The sequence below is a fragment of the Raphanus sativus genome, unplaced genomic scaffold, assembly GCF_000801105.2.
Source record: "Raphanus sativus cultivar WK10039 unplaced genomic scaffold, ASM80110v3 Scaffold1737, whole genome shotgun sequence".
Lineage (NCBI taxonomy): Eukaryota > Viridiplantae > Streptophyta > Magnoliopsida > Brassicales > Brassicaceae > Raphanus > Raphanus sativus.
In genome coordinates, this window is record NW_026617046.1 from 1 (window position 1) to 16,200 (window position 16,200).

At 36.0% G+C, this 16,200-nt stretch overlaps 2 protein-coding genes across 2 annotated transcripts; both read left to right on the forward strand.

Moving 5' to 3' along the window:
* Nucleotides 1-129: 129 nt before the first annotated feature.
* On the forward strand, nucleotides 130-1,445 carry LOC130504690 (protein-tyrosine sulfotransferase-like; the record flags this gene model as incomplete). Its single annotated transcript, XM_056999312.1, has 5 exons — nucleotides 130-201; nucleotides 252-309; nucleotides 463-609; nucleotides 1,107-1,247; nucleotides 1,332-1,445. Coding segments are annotated over 5 exons (532 nt in total), but the record flags the coding sequence as incomplete, so codon positions are not given.
* Nucleotides 1,116-5,512, forward strand: LOC130504689 (glucosamine inositolphosphorylceramide transferase 1-like). The gene is made up of 12 exons (XM_056999311.1): nucleotides 1,116-1,247; nucleotides 1,339-1,436; nucleotides 1,528-1,666; nucleotides 1,788-1,837; nucleotides 1,931-1,981; nucleotides 2,061-2,180; nucleotides 2,265-2,399; nucleotides 2,475-2,621; nucleotides 2,717-2,989; nucleotides 3,069-3,191; nucleotides 3,317-3,484; nucleotides 3,586-5,512. Exons 3-12 carry the CDS (start codon nucleotides 1,543-1,545, stop codon nucleotides 5,272-5,274), a joined length of 2,880 nt encoding a protein of 959 aa, XP_056855291.1. The 5' UTR covers nucleotides 1,116-1,247; nucleotides 1,339-1,436; nucleotides 1,528-1,542; the 3' UTR covers nucleotides 5,275-5,512.
* Nucleotides 5,513-16,200: the final 10,688 nt, after the last annotated feature.

Here is a 16,200-nt window from a genome sequence, read left to right on the forward strand (position 1 = left end):
AACTGGAGGCGGAACTTATTTCCACTGGTGAATCTCTCGTTCTCTATCTCTCTTACCAAAGTGTTTATTTATTTATTGAGTTAATTTGAAAAATAATTTGTTTAATTTTGTTGTTCCTGCTTGTTGAAGTTTCTTGAGGAAGTTGTATGATCACGCTGAGGAATGTCCTCGTTCTTACGACAAGCTCCATTTCGATCCTAGGTAATCTTCCTATGGATTGCCGCTAAGTTAACTTTTGAATAACTTAGCAGAGCCATGAGATCAGTAGATAGTTCGAAACCTTTTCCTTCGTTTGCTCATCATCCCTCTGTAAAATTTTATAGGAAGCAAAAGTGCAAGTTGTTGGCCACTCATGATGATATTATAGCTTAATGTCTAAGCTTCCGAGGGAGAGAACCTCGGTTATGACAATAGTCCGGGACCCTGTTGCGCGTGTGTTGAGCACTTATGAATTTTCAGTAGAGGTGGCAGCTAGTTTCTTGGTGCATCCCATTTGACTTCTGCGACGAGGATGTCTGCCGCATCCGCAATAATAACGTGATAAGCCCGCTTGACATATGGCCGTGGAAGTACCTTGTTCCATGGATGAGAGAAGACCTCTTTGCTCGGGTATGTCACATTCATCTTGTTCTGTTGCATATAGGGCCTAATGGTTCGGTTATTCGGGTTAGTTCTGTTTGTTCAGTTCAATATAAATTTTACCGAACTAACCCGAAATAAAGTTTGGTTCGGTATTGAATTACTTTGGTTTTTGAAAATCCTGCAGAAGTTTTTGATTTTGGTTATTTTGGTTTAGTTCTGTTAAAAAATTCCTTTAAATTCGGTTAGTTTGGTTATTCTGATTAATTCGGTTTGTTTTTTGGTATGGTTTGGTAAAGAAACTTTATTTTTAAAAACTAAAACAAAGTAACCTATTACTGAACCAAACAGAAACCTACCAGACTGAACCGAACTTCTCACCTAAACCGAAATTTCTGTTTGGCTGGTTCTGTTCAAATCACAGGCCTAGTTGCATACATAGACGGCTTTTAAGCTCTTATACGATAAGAACAAACACACAAAACTATCCCCACTGAAGCTTGTTACTCATGTTTGGTCTTTGTTAGAGAGATGCACGAAAACTCAAGGGAGGAGTTATTATTGAAGACGACAACCCGTATGACATGGAGGAGATGCTGATGCCACTGCACAAGTATCTCGATACCCCTACTGCTCATGATATAATCCACAATGGAGCAACGTTTCAGGTTTCATGTTTCTTTGTTTTTTGATTTTTTTCAAAGTAAACTGATTAGAGAATCTCTCCAGAGCATTTTCATATCATTTCACAGATTGCAGGATTGACAAATAATTCCCATTTAGCAGAAGCCCACGAGGTTCGGCATTGTGTGCAGAAATACAAAAACCTCGGTGAGCCTGTTCTCCAAGTGGCCAAGGTTAGCTAGCTACACTTGTTCTTCTTCTTCTTCATCATAATGAACTGTACTTTGGTAGCAGATTCTATAAGTTTTTTTTTTGATCTTGCAGAGAAGGTTAGACAGCATGTTGTATGTTGGATTGACAGAAGAGCATAGAGAATCTGCTTCACTTTTTGCTAATGTAGTGGGTTCTCGGGTGCTTTCTCAAGTGGTTACATCAAATATAACTTCAAAAACTACTAAATCAGGTTGGTGTAAGTTTCTCATCTTAACAACTTAGAGTCAGATAGTGAATTGATGATGATAATGAGAGTTCTTTTGGACACAAATCATAAAAATTCTAAAGCTTATTTTTCTTGATGCTTTCAGAAGCAAGTGTTACTATTCCAGAATCTGGATCAGATAAGAGTGAAATCCAGGTGAACTCTCTTGTCTGCTCCTCAGTATAATGAAGTCTTTTTTTACTCGGGTGAAACTGTCTGAAGTTGCTGAAAATGTCTGATAACTTGCAGAATGGTACATCTGAAGTTGCATCCGGTAAGATAGAAGCAAAGAGTGGAAATGTAAGTAACTTTCCTTTTTTACCATTTATGTTCAACTTGTGAATGATGTGATTTTTTATGTCTGTTGTATACAATTTAGATGACGGTAAAAACTTTGATGGAAGTCTATGAGGGATGCATTACTCATCTAAGAAAGTCCCAAGGAACCAGACGTGTCAACTCCCTGAGGAGAATATCGCCAGCTAATTTTACTAGAACGGTAAAAAACTATATTATGTGCCTGATTTAAACCAAGTAAAGTAACGCCTAGGTAATCTAATCTTTTTGATAATGCAATTTACAGACGCGTGCAAGAATTCTTAGCGAGGTCATTGAGCAGATCAAATCGCTTAACAATCTTGATGTGGAGCTTTTCAAGTACGCAAAAGAAATCTTTGTTAAAGAACATGAACTAATGTCAAAGAAGATGGTTTCAACAGTAAGTCCCTCTTTGTTGTAATGAAACTTGCTCGGAGTTTCTCATTCACAATGTCGCTGTTGTTGAATGTTGCAGACTAAGAGAAGCATTGTTGATCTGCAGAACGTGTTTGGAGAGATGGATGATGAAAAGCTGTGGAAGTTGGTATCAGTGACATTGATGCTCTTACTGCTCTTCCTCTTGTTTCTTTTTGTAAACGCTAGAAGGAGAATAACCTCTAAGGTTAAGACTTGATTCTTCTCACTTGTGGGGTCATTTGTAATATTCTATTTGTTTTCTTTTGGTGGAAATAAAAAGTTTTGGGTGTTGCCTTACAGGTGAAAAATGAAAAAGATCAGAAGCAAAGCCCATACGTCATTTCTGATACTCACAGTGGAAGCTCCGTACGGCGTTTTATGTTCTTCGCTTCATGTTTTATTCTATACGCTTTGGTGGCCGCGACGTACGCATGGCTAGCGTTTCCACCGCATGTCGGACGTACAGATCATGTGTCTTCTTCTTCGCTAGGTTGTCGAGAGGACAATGAGGGTTCCTGGTCCATTGGTGTTTACTATGGCGATTCTCCCTTCACTCTCAAACCTATAGAAACCGTGAGTCGTCTCTGAATTCTCATTTCTAGGGTTTATAAATGTGTATTTTTGGTGACTTTGTGGGGGTGATGGGAGACAGGTTAACGTGTGGAGGAACGAGAGTGCAGCATGGCCTGTGGCTAACCCTGTTTTAACATGTGCCTCCTTGACCAACTCTGGTTTTCCAAGTAACTTTGTAGCTGACCCATTTCTCTATGTTCAGGTATATATACAGTTTCCACTTTTCTTCCTTGATGTTGCACTATCTTTGGCTTATATTTATTTGTTTCATTAATACAATCTTTGTTGCAAGTGACAAAAGTCAAATATTATCCTTTTTGAAAACAGGGTAATACTCTTTACCTCTTCTTTGAGAATAAAAACCCCATCACAATGCAAGGGGATATAGGAGTTGCAGAAAGTACTGACAAAGGAGCTACTTGGAAGCCTCTTGGTATAGCTTTGGATGAGGCTTGGCACTTGTCTTTCCCATTCGTCTTCAATTACAACGGACAAGTAAAGATACACAAACAAACAAACAAACTTCCACAGAGCGTTGTTTCTCTAAAATTATTATTATAGCTTACTTGTGTTTTTTTTTTTGTCTTGCTAAAAAGATATACATGATGCCGGAGAGCAGCCAGATAGGAGAGCTACGTCTCTACCGTGCAGTTAACTTCCCATTGATCTGGAAACTGGAGAAAGTCATCTTGGAAAAGCCGCTCGTTGATTCAACCATCATCCATCACCAAGGAAACTACTATCTATTCGGATCAGACCATAGTAGCTTCGGGACCAAGAAGAACGGACAGCTTGAGATTTGGTACAGCAGCACACCCCTCGGCCCGTGGAAACCACACAAGAGGAATCCTATCTACAACGGTAAAAGAAACGTCGGGGCAAGAAACGGAGGCAGACCGTTCTCACACGATGGGAGTCTCTACCGTGTCGGTCAAGACTGCGGCGAGAACTACGGGAAAAGGATAATCATATTCAAGATCGAAGCTCTCTCCATGGATGAGTATAGAGAAGTCCAAGTCCCATTTGATCTAGAAGCGTCTTCCCGTCCTAAAGGTGAAAATTCTTGGAACGGACTTAGGCAGCATCATCTCGTAGTGAGACGGTTAAGTTCTGGTGGCTACATTGGTCTCGCTGATGGCGACCGTGTAGCTTCGGGAGATTTGTTTCGTCGTGTTCTTCTCGGATACGCTTCTCTAGCAGGTGCTATTACACTGGTTGTGTTACTAGGGTTTTTGCTTGGGATCGTTAACTGCGTTGTTCCGTCAACATGGTGCATGAACTACTACTACGCGGGAAAAAGAACCGATACGGTTCTGGATTTGGAAAGTGGCGGTTTCTTGTCGGACAAGTTAAGAAGACTGTGTTCTCGGTTAAACCGAGTACCATCTTTTCTAAGAGGACGCAGTCCCAAATTAGGAAGATTAGGACTCGGTTTGATACTCCTTGTAGGAGTTTTACTCTCGTGTCTAGGCATCGGTTACATATACGGTGGAAGCGGAGCTGTTGCGCCTTACACTTTCAAAGGTCATGCATCTAAGTTCACGTTAGTGACTATGACTTACGACGCACGTCTCTGGAACCTGAAAATGTACGTTAGTCATTACTCTCGATGTGCTTCTGTGAAAGAGATCGTTGTCATATGGAACAAAGGACCACCTCCTGACCTAACCGAGCTAGACTCCGCCGTGCCGGTTAGAATCAGAGTCGAGAAGCGGAACTCTCTAAACAACAGGTTCAATATCGACCCGCTGATTAAAACGCGTGCCGTTCTCGAGCTCGACGACGATATAATGATGTCTTGCGATTTGATCGAGAAGGGGTTTAGAGTCTGGCGCGAACATCCGGAGAGACTGGTCGGATTCTACCCGCGTTACGTCGATGGAACCATGACTTACGGCGGTGAGAAGTTCGCGAGGAGTCGTGAGGGATATAATATGATTCTCACGGGAGCTGCGTTTATGGACGTTGGTTTTGCGTTTGGGATGTATCAGTCCGACAAGGCGAAGCTTGGTCGGGAGTTCGTGGACGAGCAGTTTAACTGCGAAGATGTTTTGTTGAATTTCTTGTACGCGAATGCGAGTGGTTCAGCGAAGGCTGTGGAGTATGTGAGACCGTCTGGTTTGGTTTTCGATACTTCGAAGTTTTCTGGTGTGGCGATTAGTGGGAACACGAATCAGCATTACAGGAAGAGAAGCGAGTGTCTACGGAGATTCTCTGAGTTGTACGGAAGTTTGTCTGACCGGAGGTGGGAGTTTGGTGGAAGAAAAGATGGGTGGGATTTGTAGAAAGAGGAGTAGTTGCTTGTAGGGCAAGTAAGTAGTTCTTCAGATAAGTTGCGAGTCTTAAAAATTATAAAATTTCTAGCCCTTCACGGGATCACAATGTTAAATCTAGGCTCTTTTTTTCTCGTATGATCGTGTTAGATGTGTTTAGAAGGTGTTGTAGGGAATGAACAAAGCTTCTGCTTTCAATATATTAGGAAGAAAAACTGTTTTTTCTTTTTTGTAAACCAGGAAGAAAAACCGTTTATTTACATGAGTTTGACCATAGTCTAAAAGTTGGGGCCAGTTTTAGATAGTGGACGAAGTCTACCTGTAGTGGGCCGAGTCATGTTAGAACCCAACATATATGATAAATATTTGTCATGTATTTAACAACTTTATGACATTTTAAGAAAAATTGGTAATATCAAAATGAGGGATGATGTCAGGGTTTCTTACACACTACAAAATATTCAGAAATGAAACAGACAGGGTGATGAAGGGGAGATATATTTAATATACTGCAGAGATGGGAACTCACTCACTGATAGTTTACAGGTAGGGTGTTGTTAGCGACTGTTCTAGAAAAAAAAATCTAATGAAGAGAATTTAGAATTATATTGTTCCATAGTATTGTTTCATCATGTGTTTTTTATTTTACCGTGGTATGTTCCATTTTGCTAGCAGTATGTTTACAGATAAACATATTTAGCTTATATATGAAAGACAGGTGAAGAAAAGCCAACGTTTGCCTTTAAATGTTGGTTTAGCTCTATGAAATAATTTTATTCTTTGTATTCTTCAATGGTAATACCTCGCTTTTGTCATGCAAAAATTACAGAAAACTTGACAACATCAGAAACCTGATGAAAATAAACGAGAGTATAAACATTTTTTTCAAATCTGTTTTCAACGTTTAAATACACTATATCGTAGTACTCGTTGCAATCTTTCCAACGTACTATTAATCTGGCCTTGAATACCACTGAATTGACCGGAAAAGCCACATTAAAATCGAAAAAAATCACTCTTTTAAAAAAAGTGTGTTCTAACAAAAACTACTTTCACTAGCAACATTGTTCCTAGAGCAAGAAATATAAAATTTTGAAAGTCTTCAAAACTGTTAATTAGAATTCCTAACCACTAGAGTTTGATGTATTAATCATGTATATAAAATAATTTTTTAGAAAAAAATAAATTTAATAGTGTAAAATTGCAGTTTATGATTGCCCACTCTCATTTTTGGAGAGTGAGCACCACGTGCCCATTTCTATGATAGTAAGTTCATGGATTTCCTTTGATTTTCGACATTTTTCAAAATTCTTCGAAAAAGAGGCGCGTTCAAGTTTCATATAGAGTTAAAAGACAACTAATAAATCAAACGGCACCGTTTTTCGCTTTATGCAAATTTTAAAAACTCGACTTCTTACGATGTGTAACAAAAGCTCTCCACATTCTCACTGGAACATACTCTTTTTAAATAGCCCCCATAGAGACTCATAGTAACTAACACATTGCTTACAGTTTTTTCACTTGTTTCCAAAATGACTCACACTCAACTAAGCCCACACTTGACGAAGAAGCTTGTATCTTGCATTTGAAGTCGCAGAATCATTAAACTCACTCGTTTTGTCGACGATAGATGTAAGAGGAGAGTCCAGCTCCTCAAGCTCCTCGTCGCTCGTGTTTAAGATCGAAGCTCTCTCCAAGGATGAGTATAGAGAAGTCCAAGTCCCGTTTGATTTAGAAGCGTCGTCCCTCGTAAAGGTGAAAATTCTTGGAACGGACTTAGGCATCATCATCTCGTAGTGGAAACACGAATCAGCATTACAGGAAGAGAAGCGAGTGTCTACGGAGATTCTCTGAGTTGTACGGAAGTTTGTCTGATCGGAGGTGGGAGTTTGGTGAAAGAAAAGATGGGTGGGATTTGTAAAAAGAGTAGTTGCTTGTAGGGCAAGTAAGTTTACAGATGGGTGGGATTTGTAGAAAGAGTAGTTTTCATGTGTTGTATGTTCCATTTTGCTAGCAGTATGTTTACAGAAACATATTTGGCTTATATATGGAAGACAGGTGAAGAAAAGCCAATGTTGGTTTAGCTCTATGAGATAATTTTATTCTTTGTATTCTTCAATGGTAGGTAATGCCTCGTTTTGTCATGCATTAGTTGAAGAAAAATTATAGAAAACTTGACATCATCAGAAACCTGATGATGATAAACGAGAGTAAAAAACATTTTATCAAGTCTTCATCATATAAAATTTTATATATAATTCTCAATGCCATCTAATCATTTTTTCAATGCAATCTAATCATTTTAGCAGACTTTTGATACATATAAATTATTTTATCATGATAGTTTGATGGTTTTTACAAGTCTTCATCATATACTGTTATATATAATTATCGTATATATTATAAATATATATTATCGTATATATCTAATCATTTTATAAACGTAATCTAATTATTTTATCTCAAAAGTTTGATACATGTAAAATCATTTTTATCATGATAGTTTTGATACATATAAAATTAACACAAAGTATTATTATACTTTATTATATGATAACAATGACAATAATGTCATCTTAATCCATTAGACATAGAAAAAAACTCTATACGTAAAACCAGGATCCTATATTTCAAACTTATCGTAATCAATTTAAAAATACAAATTCAAATCAAAGTGACATTAAATAAAATGTTATTTGCTCAATGATCAACCGGGCACTTCATTGTTTAAAGGAAACTTCTAATAACTTTGATTATTATTAGATTTACGATTTTGGAAACATTTACTTATTTCGAGAACCATAATTATTGGTCAATAATGCAACACGGTATTTGATTCCTTGATTTTTCTGGTAATATAGGAACTCAATTAGGGTCAGATTCTTTTAATATTATTTGATTGTTGTATATAAGGAAGAATAAATTATTATTTCAAATATTAAATCAATTATGTATCGACCTTGATGTCGTTTCCTTTAATTTCGTCATATAAAAAGAAATTTCATTATTACGTTGACTACTAAATTAAGGACGATCTTAGCTCATGTAATTGGTGAGCATGTTATTTTATATTAAATGTGGAATTATTTACTTCAGTTACGGCTTTATCGTATCAAGGTTTCGTTCAACCCTACACGGGTTTGACGTCTTAATATAAATATATTTCTACAATTCAAGAGACTCACCACAATCTTCTTCCCGACACACTATTTATCAAAAGTTCTCTCTCAAGCAAATTCATGGCTGGATTTACAAAACGTGTCTGATTCGAAATCTTTCAAGACAATGTGAATATTAGGGTGAATATTGTCAGGATAGAGTACCATTTGTTTTCTTCTGACCTTATTATTATTTTTAGTACTTTATTTAAAGCATATGAAATCATATAACTGTATTGTTATGTGCATAATTGCTGCCCGCTGGATTTATTTTGATAAACTAATCCTTATTTATTTCTATTTATAGGATTGCAAATCAGGAGTTCTGAAGACTTTTTGTGACTTTTTTGCTTTATCAGTTTATTTTGTTTTTTATATAATCTATTTCTTGCGTATTTTTTTTTATTACCAATGTTTCTTATAATATTATATCATAAAATTATTATGAAAATAATAATTCTATTTCATATGTTTTGATTTGTCTTAAATCTATAATAAATGGACTAAAGTTATTGCATTAATCTTATATTATATAAACATGCATCCTTTCAAAGATGGCTACCATTAAATCTAATATGTGTGCTTATAACTTTAAAATTTCTAATATCTATAAATTAAAAATAAATTTTTTTTTTGTCATTCACCCTGCGCACACCTAGTTTAGAATTATATTGTTCCATAGTATTGTTTCATCATGTGTCTTTTATCTTATCGTGGTATGTTCCATTTTGCTAGCAGTATGTTTACAGATAAACATATTTAGCTTATATATGAAAGACAGGTTGTTGAGGAATTGAGTTCCTGTCAATTCCACATCGATCGATTCCGGCGAACTTCACTAATCAAGAACACACCACAATTGACCCGGTTCGCGGTGTTAACTAACCGCTACATCCGGTTAGGACCTTTCGGTCCCCAACTTCCATAGATGAATCAGAAACTACCTCCGACGGGTTTGTACACGAAGATCACTCACCACCGATCACACTCTAATCGGTTTACAAGATGAAAAGAACCCTAGAGAAAAGGACTAACCCAAGACCCAAGATACAAGCCTCACTGTATCTCTCTCTCTTGATCTTTCTCTCTCTCTCTCTATCTCTCTGAAGCTTTGGAGCTCCGGTGAAGAAGACGATGACGTCGTCTCTCACTCTCTCGCCCAATAGAAAACCAGAAGACTTTTGCCTTATAAAGCACATGCCTCTCACGTGCTCTTAAAAGCTCTCCTTTAGTAAGACCTTCTAGATGAGTCAAAGTGTTTTGCCACACTATGCTATCAAACGTCTTCTTTCTACAATCTTCAAGCCTCTTCTCTTTATCAAGTTGGATCATTATCTCACACAGGTGAAGAAAAGCCAACGTTTGCCTTTTAATGTTGGTTTAGCTCTATGAAATAATTTTATTCTTTGTATTCTTCAATGGTAATACCTCGCTTTTGTCATGCAAAAATTATAGAAAACTTGACAATATCATAAACCTGATGATAATAAATGGGAGTATAAACATTTTTTTCAAATTTGTTTTCAACGTTTAAATACACTATATCGTAGTACTCGTTGCAATCTTTCCAACGTACTATTAATCTGGCCTTGAATACCACTGAATTGACCGGAAAAGCCACATTAAATCGAAAAAAATCACTCTTTTAAAAAAAGTGTGTTCTAACAAAAACTACTTTCACTAGCAACATTGTTCCTAGAGCAAGAAATATAAAATTTTGAAAGTCTTCAAAACTGTTAATTAGAATTCCTAACCACTAGAGTTTGATGTATTAATCATGTATATAAAATAATTTTTTAGAAAAAAATAAATTTAATAGTGTAAAATTGCAGTTTATGATTGCCCACTCTCATTTTTGGAGAGTGAGCACCACGTGCCCATTTCTATGATAGTAAGTTCATGGATTTCCTTTGATTTTCGACATTTTTCAAAATTCTTCGAAAAAGAGGCGCGTTCAAGTTTCATATAGAGTTAAAAGACAACTAATAAATCAAACGGCACCGTTTTTCGCTTTATGCAAATTTTAAAAACTCGACTTCTTACGATGTGTAACAAAAGCTCTCCACATTCTCACTGGAACATACTCTTTTTAAATAGCCCCCATAGAGACTCATAGTAACTAACACATTGCTTACAGTTTTTTCACTTGTTTCCAAAATGACTCACACTCAACTAAGCCCACACTTGACGAAGAAGCTTGTATCTTGCATTTGAAGTCGCAGAATCATTAAACTCACTCGTTTTGTCGACGATAGATGTAAGAGGAGAGTCCAGCTCCTCAAGCTCCTCGTCGCTCGTGTTTAAGATCGAAGCTCTCTCCAAGGATGAGTATAGAGAAGTCCAAGTCCCGTTTGATTTAGAAGCGTCGTCCCTCGTAAAGGTGAAAAATCTTGGAACGGACTTAGGCATCATCATCTCGTAGTGGAAACACGAATCAGCATTACAGGAAGAGAAACGAGTGTCTACGGAGATTCTCTGAGTTGTACGGAAGTTTGTCTGACCGGAGGTGGGAGTTTGGTGGAAGAAAAGATGGGTGGGATTTGTAGAAAGAGTAGTTGCTTGTAGGGCAAGTAAGTAGTTCTTCAGATAAGTTGCGAGTCCTAAAAATTATAAAATTTCTAGCCCTTCACGGGATCACAATGTTAAATCTAGGCTCTTTTTTTTCTCGTATGATCTGATCGTGTTAGATGTGTTTAGAAGGTGTTGTAGGGAATGAACAAAGCTTCTGCTTTCAATATATTAGGAAAAGAAAAACTGTTTTTTCTTTTTTGTAAATCAGGAAGAAAAACTGTTTATTTACATGAGTTTGACCATAGTCTAAAAGTTGGGGCCAATTTTAAATAGTGGACGAAGTCTATCTGTAGTGGGCGAGTCATGTTAGAACCCAACATATATGATAAATATTTGTCATGTATTTAACAACTTTATCACATTTTAAAAAAAATTGGTAATATCAAAATGAGGGATGATGTCAGGGCTTCTTACACTCTACAAAATATTCAGAAATGAAACAGACAGGGTGATGAAGGGGAGATATCTATCTATTTATATTATAATAAAGTAGACATGAAACTCTCCTCAGACGTCCACGTCAGCACGAAGAGAAGGGGAAATCGCGCCACGTCAGCACTACACAAATTCTCTGCAGGAAAGCCTTAGCAAGCAAAGTCGGCCTCATTAGCAAGCCAAAAAATTCTAAGCCCAATTTTAGTCTAGCTTCTCCAAAAAGATTTGGCCATACTCACGGCTTTTCCTTCTTCCAGCGTCTTCGTCTTCTCCTTTCTTTATTTTACGCTCTGGCGATTGAAGAACCCATGTGTAACGTTTTCCTTCATCATTGAAACCATTTCATAATGTTTCTCCATTAATAACCTCCACTATGCTCTCCCATTACGCTGACTTTAATGACCTCTTTCTCAACCTTCATCGCGAATCGCAAACCCCTTATTTGTGATAATTTGTGATTCTATAAATACTGATGAAATCTCTCCAAAACTCATTGCTTCACCAGATTCAATCATATACCGCCCTTATAAACACTTCCTGCAACAATGGTATCATTATTATCTTTCTTTCGGATTTGAAGTCTGGTCGTTGCCCTCAATGTTGACGTGTCTCCTGCGTTTCTTATTATGCAGGGTGCATGTGTGGAAGACCCCTGAAATTTGAGATTCCACAGTTTCTCCAAGAAATTTTAGGGAAACGTACGGGTTCCACTTGAAACTTACTCGAGTATATGTACATAAGCTCAGTGCTCTGTTTCATAATTAGTTGTGATCTGGTTCAAAGATTTTGATTTGTTGTTTAATCTTCAAAAGATCATTATGACTGATTATTATCAGAAACTTGGAGATGCGTGATTGATTCTAAGTTCGCTTTTTAATGTATCTTACTTTGTCTTTAATCTTTGATTAAAGTTTTACTCATTGAGCTATTTTAAAAGAAGAAAAAAAAACATTTTCATTGAATTATTTTCACAAAATCTGGAGATGCTTGATTGATCCTAAGTTCGGTTTTAATGTATTTTGATTTGTCTTTAATCTTTGACTAAAGTTTTACTCTGTTTCTGTTATTATATTAACCAAATGTAAAAGAGCAAAGATTGTGTTGTCTCTGCCTCAGTAGAACCAGAGCGGTTTCGATATTATCATCAGTGATGTTCACATGCACATGGACGGTTTCTTCATAATCCTATCTAGCTCATACTTTGCATTTCTCTTTGTCCAAATATAAATTTACACTTTTAATGGACATGGAAGAAACAACAATCCTTTTGACAACATGGTGCCACATGTGTCTCTAGAAACTGATATGATGGAACCAAGTCAGGTGCTAATGACCAGAAGACCGGCAGTGATGACATCCCCCTTGAACCCCACAGGTCTATTTGCTGCAAAAGCAGAAGCTGTCCAGCCAAATTGTAACAGGAGCTCTGCAGATGAACACCTGATTCCAATAGCAGGGAAAACTGGAGTTAGTTGCTCAAGTTCTCGACCTAAAGACTCTTCTATTGCTCCCAACCTTTGTTGGCATTGTGCCTTTGTAAGAAAACTCTCAGCCTTTGTTTAATCTCCATATTTGCAACTTGATCAATAAATAAAAACATTTTATCATTGGCAAATTTTTATTAAGTTATCAAACTATTTAAATTCGTGGTATGGTTTGAGAAATGAAGACAACCAAATGGGAGAGAACACAATTGAGCTTTGTTGCACTTAAGTTCTTTACTTTTATCCAGTTGTTTACACTTTACTAGCTCAGACATTAAGGGTTTCCGTATTGCAATGTTTGGTTTCTTTGTTTTCTCCACATTCTCAGTTACAAAAAGATTAAACTTTACAACAACAATCGGTGATAGACGCCGTTATTGGATAACGATATTATAATTATTGATTCTGCATTTCTTGAGAAGTATTCATTCTGCAATCAGATTTCGAATTTTCACTTCCAACCACAAAATATCACTTCACGAGTTACAGTATAACCTGATGGAACTTTTACTCAAATGAAAACATACGTGTTGAGAGTAACCCAAAAACAAGATTTTAATAATACAAAATAAATATGTTTTTTTACGCTTCCACCATATGCTAACTTAGACTCTAACCCCAGCCCTAAGTTGTATTTACACAAATATCATAGTAATAGAGAACAACACCATTAACAAGAAACCACAAAACAATAAATTATGGACACCCAATGAGACAGGTGTTTGTTAGACCAGTTACGTCCTTAACCCCATACAATACTCAAAAGTTCAATTTGTTATGGACGGCCACCTCTAGCTAAATCATCATGTGTATCACAACACTGTCAACACACCAACTATGGACTCGGTCAACATGAGTTCCACCATTATGGGAACAAATCTTTCAATAAATTTTAATGTTTTTACCTCTAAAATATATGGATTCTATAATAGAATTGAGTTATAATCCGATGTATTCTTTTAAAATATATTCTCGATATACAGAATTAAAATTAAAAGAAAATAACAATTTCTGTCATAGAAGAAGAATAGAGGTGAGATAGAACAATTTACTTCTAATTACTATTACAAAGGTAAAAATAGTAAAGAGTCGGTGATGTTCAAAGTTAAAAGCATTTGATTAACACTTCCAATTTTTTAGTGTACTCCTTTAACTTTCAAAATTTTATGATTATAACTAAAATAACTGTATTTTGGAGAAATACAAATGTTTTATACGTGTAGAAACATATTTTTTTGCTACAAAATAATTTCTTAATTTTACAATACTAAATACACATCAAATTATTATTATTTCTATCTGAAGTCAAACTTTATAAGAAATGTTAATTAAAATTTGATTAGAAGCTTCATGAAGCTTTTACATACTGATAACATAATTGATATTGAGCCTAAATATTTATTAAAGTAACATATTGAAGCAATTTAATATTTGGATAAATACTTATGATTCTACAATAACCGTTAAAGATATTGCCTAAATGAAGATTAGTATAACAAATTTTAATAATTTAATATTATGGTACTATATGCTTAGTTTAAAAACATATTACCAACCAAACTATGTATTTAAATCATTGCATTAAAGAAACAAAAATATAACGTAGAAAAAACCGGCGCGTAGCGCGGAAATAGCCCTAGTATTTAATATACTGCAAAAATGGGAACTCACTCACTGATAGTTTACAGGTAGGGTGTTGTTAGCGACTGTTCTAGAAAAAAAAAAATCTAATGAAGAGAATTTAGAATTATATTGTTTCATAGTATTGTTTCATCATGTGTCATTTATCTTATCGTGGTATGTTCCATTTTGCTAGCAGTATGTTTACAGATAAACATATTTAGCTTATATATGAAAGACAGGTGAAGAAAAGCCAACGTTTGCCTTTAAATGTTGGTTTAGCTCTATGAAATAATTTTATTCTTTGTATTCTTCAATGGTAATACCTCGCTTTTGTCATGCAAAAATTACAGAAAACTTGACAACATCAGAAACCTGATGAAAATAAACGAGAGTATAAACATTTTTTTCAAATCTGTTTTCAACGTTTAAATACACTATATCGTAGTACTCGTTGCAATCTTTCCAACGTACTATTAATCTGGCCTTGAATACCACTGAATTGACCGGAAAAGCCACATTAAAATCGAAAAAAATCACTCTTTTAAAAAAAGTGTGTTCTAACAAAAACTACTTTCACTAGCAACATTGTTCCTAGAGCAAGAAATATAAAATTTTGAAAGTCTTCAAAACTGTTAATTAGAATTCCTAACCACTAGAGTTTGATGTATTAATCATGTATATAAAATAATTTTTTAGAAAAAAATAAATTTAATAGTGTAAAATTGCAGTTTATGATTGCCCACTCTCATTTTTGGAGAGTGAGCACCACGTGCCCATTTCTATGATAGTAAGTTCATGGATTTCCTTTGATTTTCGACATTTTTCAAAATTCTTCGAAAAAGAGGCGCGTTCAAGTTTCATATAGAGTTAAAAGACAACTAATAAATCAAACGGCACCGTTTTTCGCTTTATGCAAATTTTAAAAACTCGACTTCTTACGATGTGTAACAAAAGCTCTCCACATTCTCACTGGAACATACTCTTTTTAAATAGCCCCCATAGAGACTCATAGTAACTAACACATTGCTTACAGTTTTTTCACTTGTTTCCAAAATGACTCACACTCAACTAAGCCCACACTTGACGAAGAAGCTTGTATCTTGCATTTGAAGTCGCAGAATCATTAAACTCACTCGTTTTGTCGACGATAGATGTAAGAGGAGAGTCCAGCTCCTCAAGCTCCTCGTCGCTCGTGTTTAAGATCGAAGCTCTCTCCAAGGATGAGTATAGAGAAGTCCAAGTCCCGTTTGATTTAGAAGCGTCGTCCCTCGTAAAGGTGAAAATTCTTGGAACGGACTTAGGCATCATCATCTCGTAGTGGAAACACGAATCAGCATTACAGGAAGAGAAGCGAGTGTCTACGGAGATTCTCTGAGTTGTACGGAAGTTTGTCTGATCGGAGGTGGGAGTTTGGTGAAAGAAAAGATGGGTGGGATTTGTAAAAAGAGTAGTTGCTTGTAGGGCAAGTAAGTTTACAGATGGGTGGGATTTGTAGAAAGAGTAGTTTTCATGTGTTGTATGTTCCATTTTGCTAGCAGTATGTTTACAGAAACATATTTGGCTTATATATGGAAGACAGGTGAAGAAAAGCCAATGTTGGTTTAGCTCTATGAGATAATTTTATTCTTTGTATTCTTCAATGGTAGGTAATGCCTCGTTTTGTCATG

What these genes read in the sequence shown, in the direction of transcription:
- LOC130504689 (XM_056999311.1), top strand. Translation starts at nt 1,543, where the DNA reads ATGTTGTATGTTGGATTGACAGAAGAGCATAGAGAATCTGCTTCACTT. An exon ending in CAGCTAATTTTACTAGAACG is followed by an intron (nt 2,181 to 2,264) that starts GTAAAAAACTAT and finishes TGCAATTTACAG; the next exon opens with ACGCGTGCAAGAATTCTTAG. An exon ending in GAAGGAGAATAACCTCTAAG is followed by an intron (nt 2,622 to 2,716) that starts GTTAAGACTTGA and finishes GTTGCCTTACAG; the next exon opens with GTGAAAAATGAAAAAGATCA.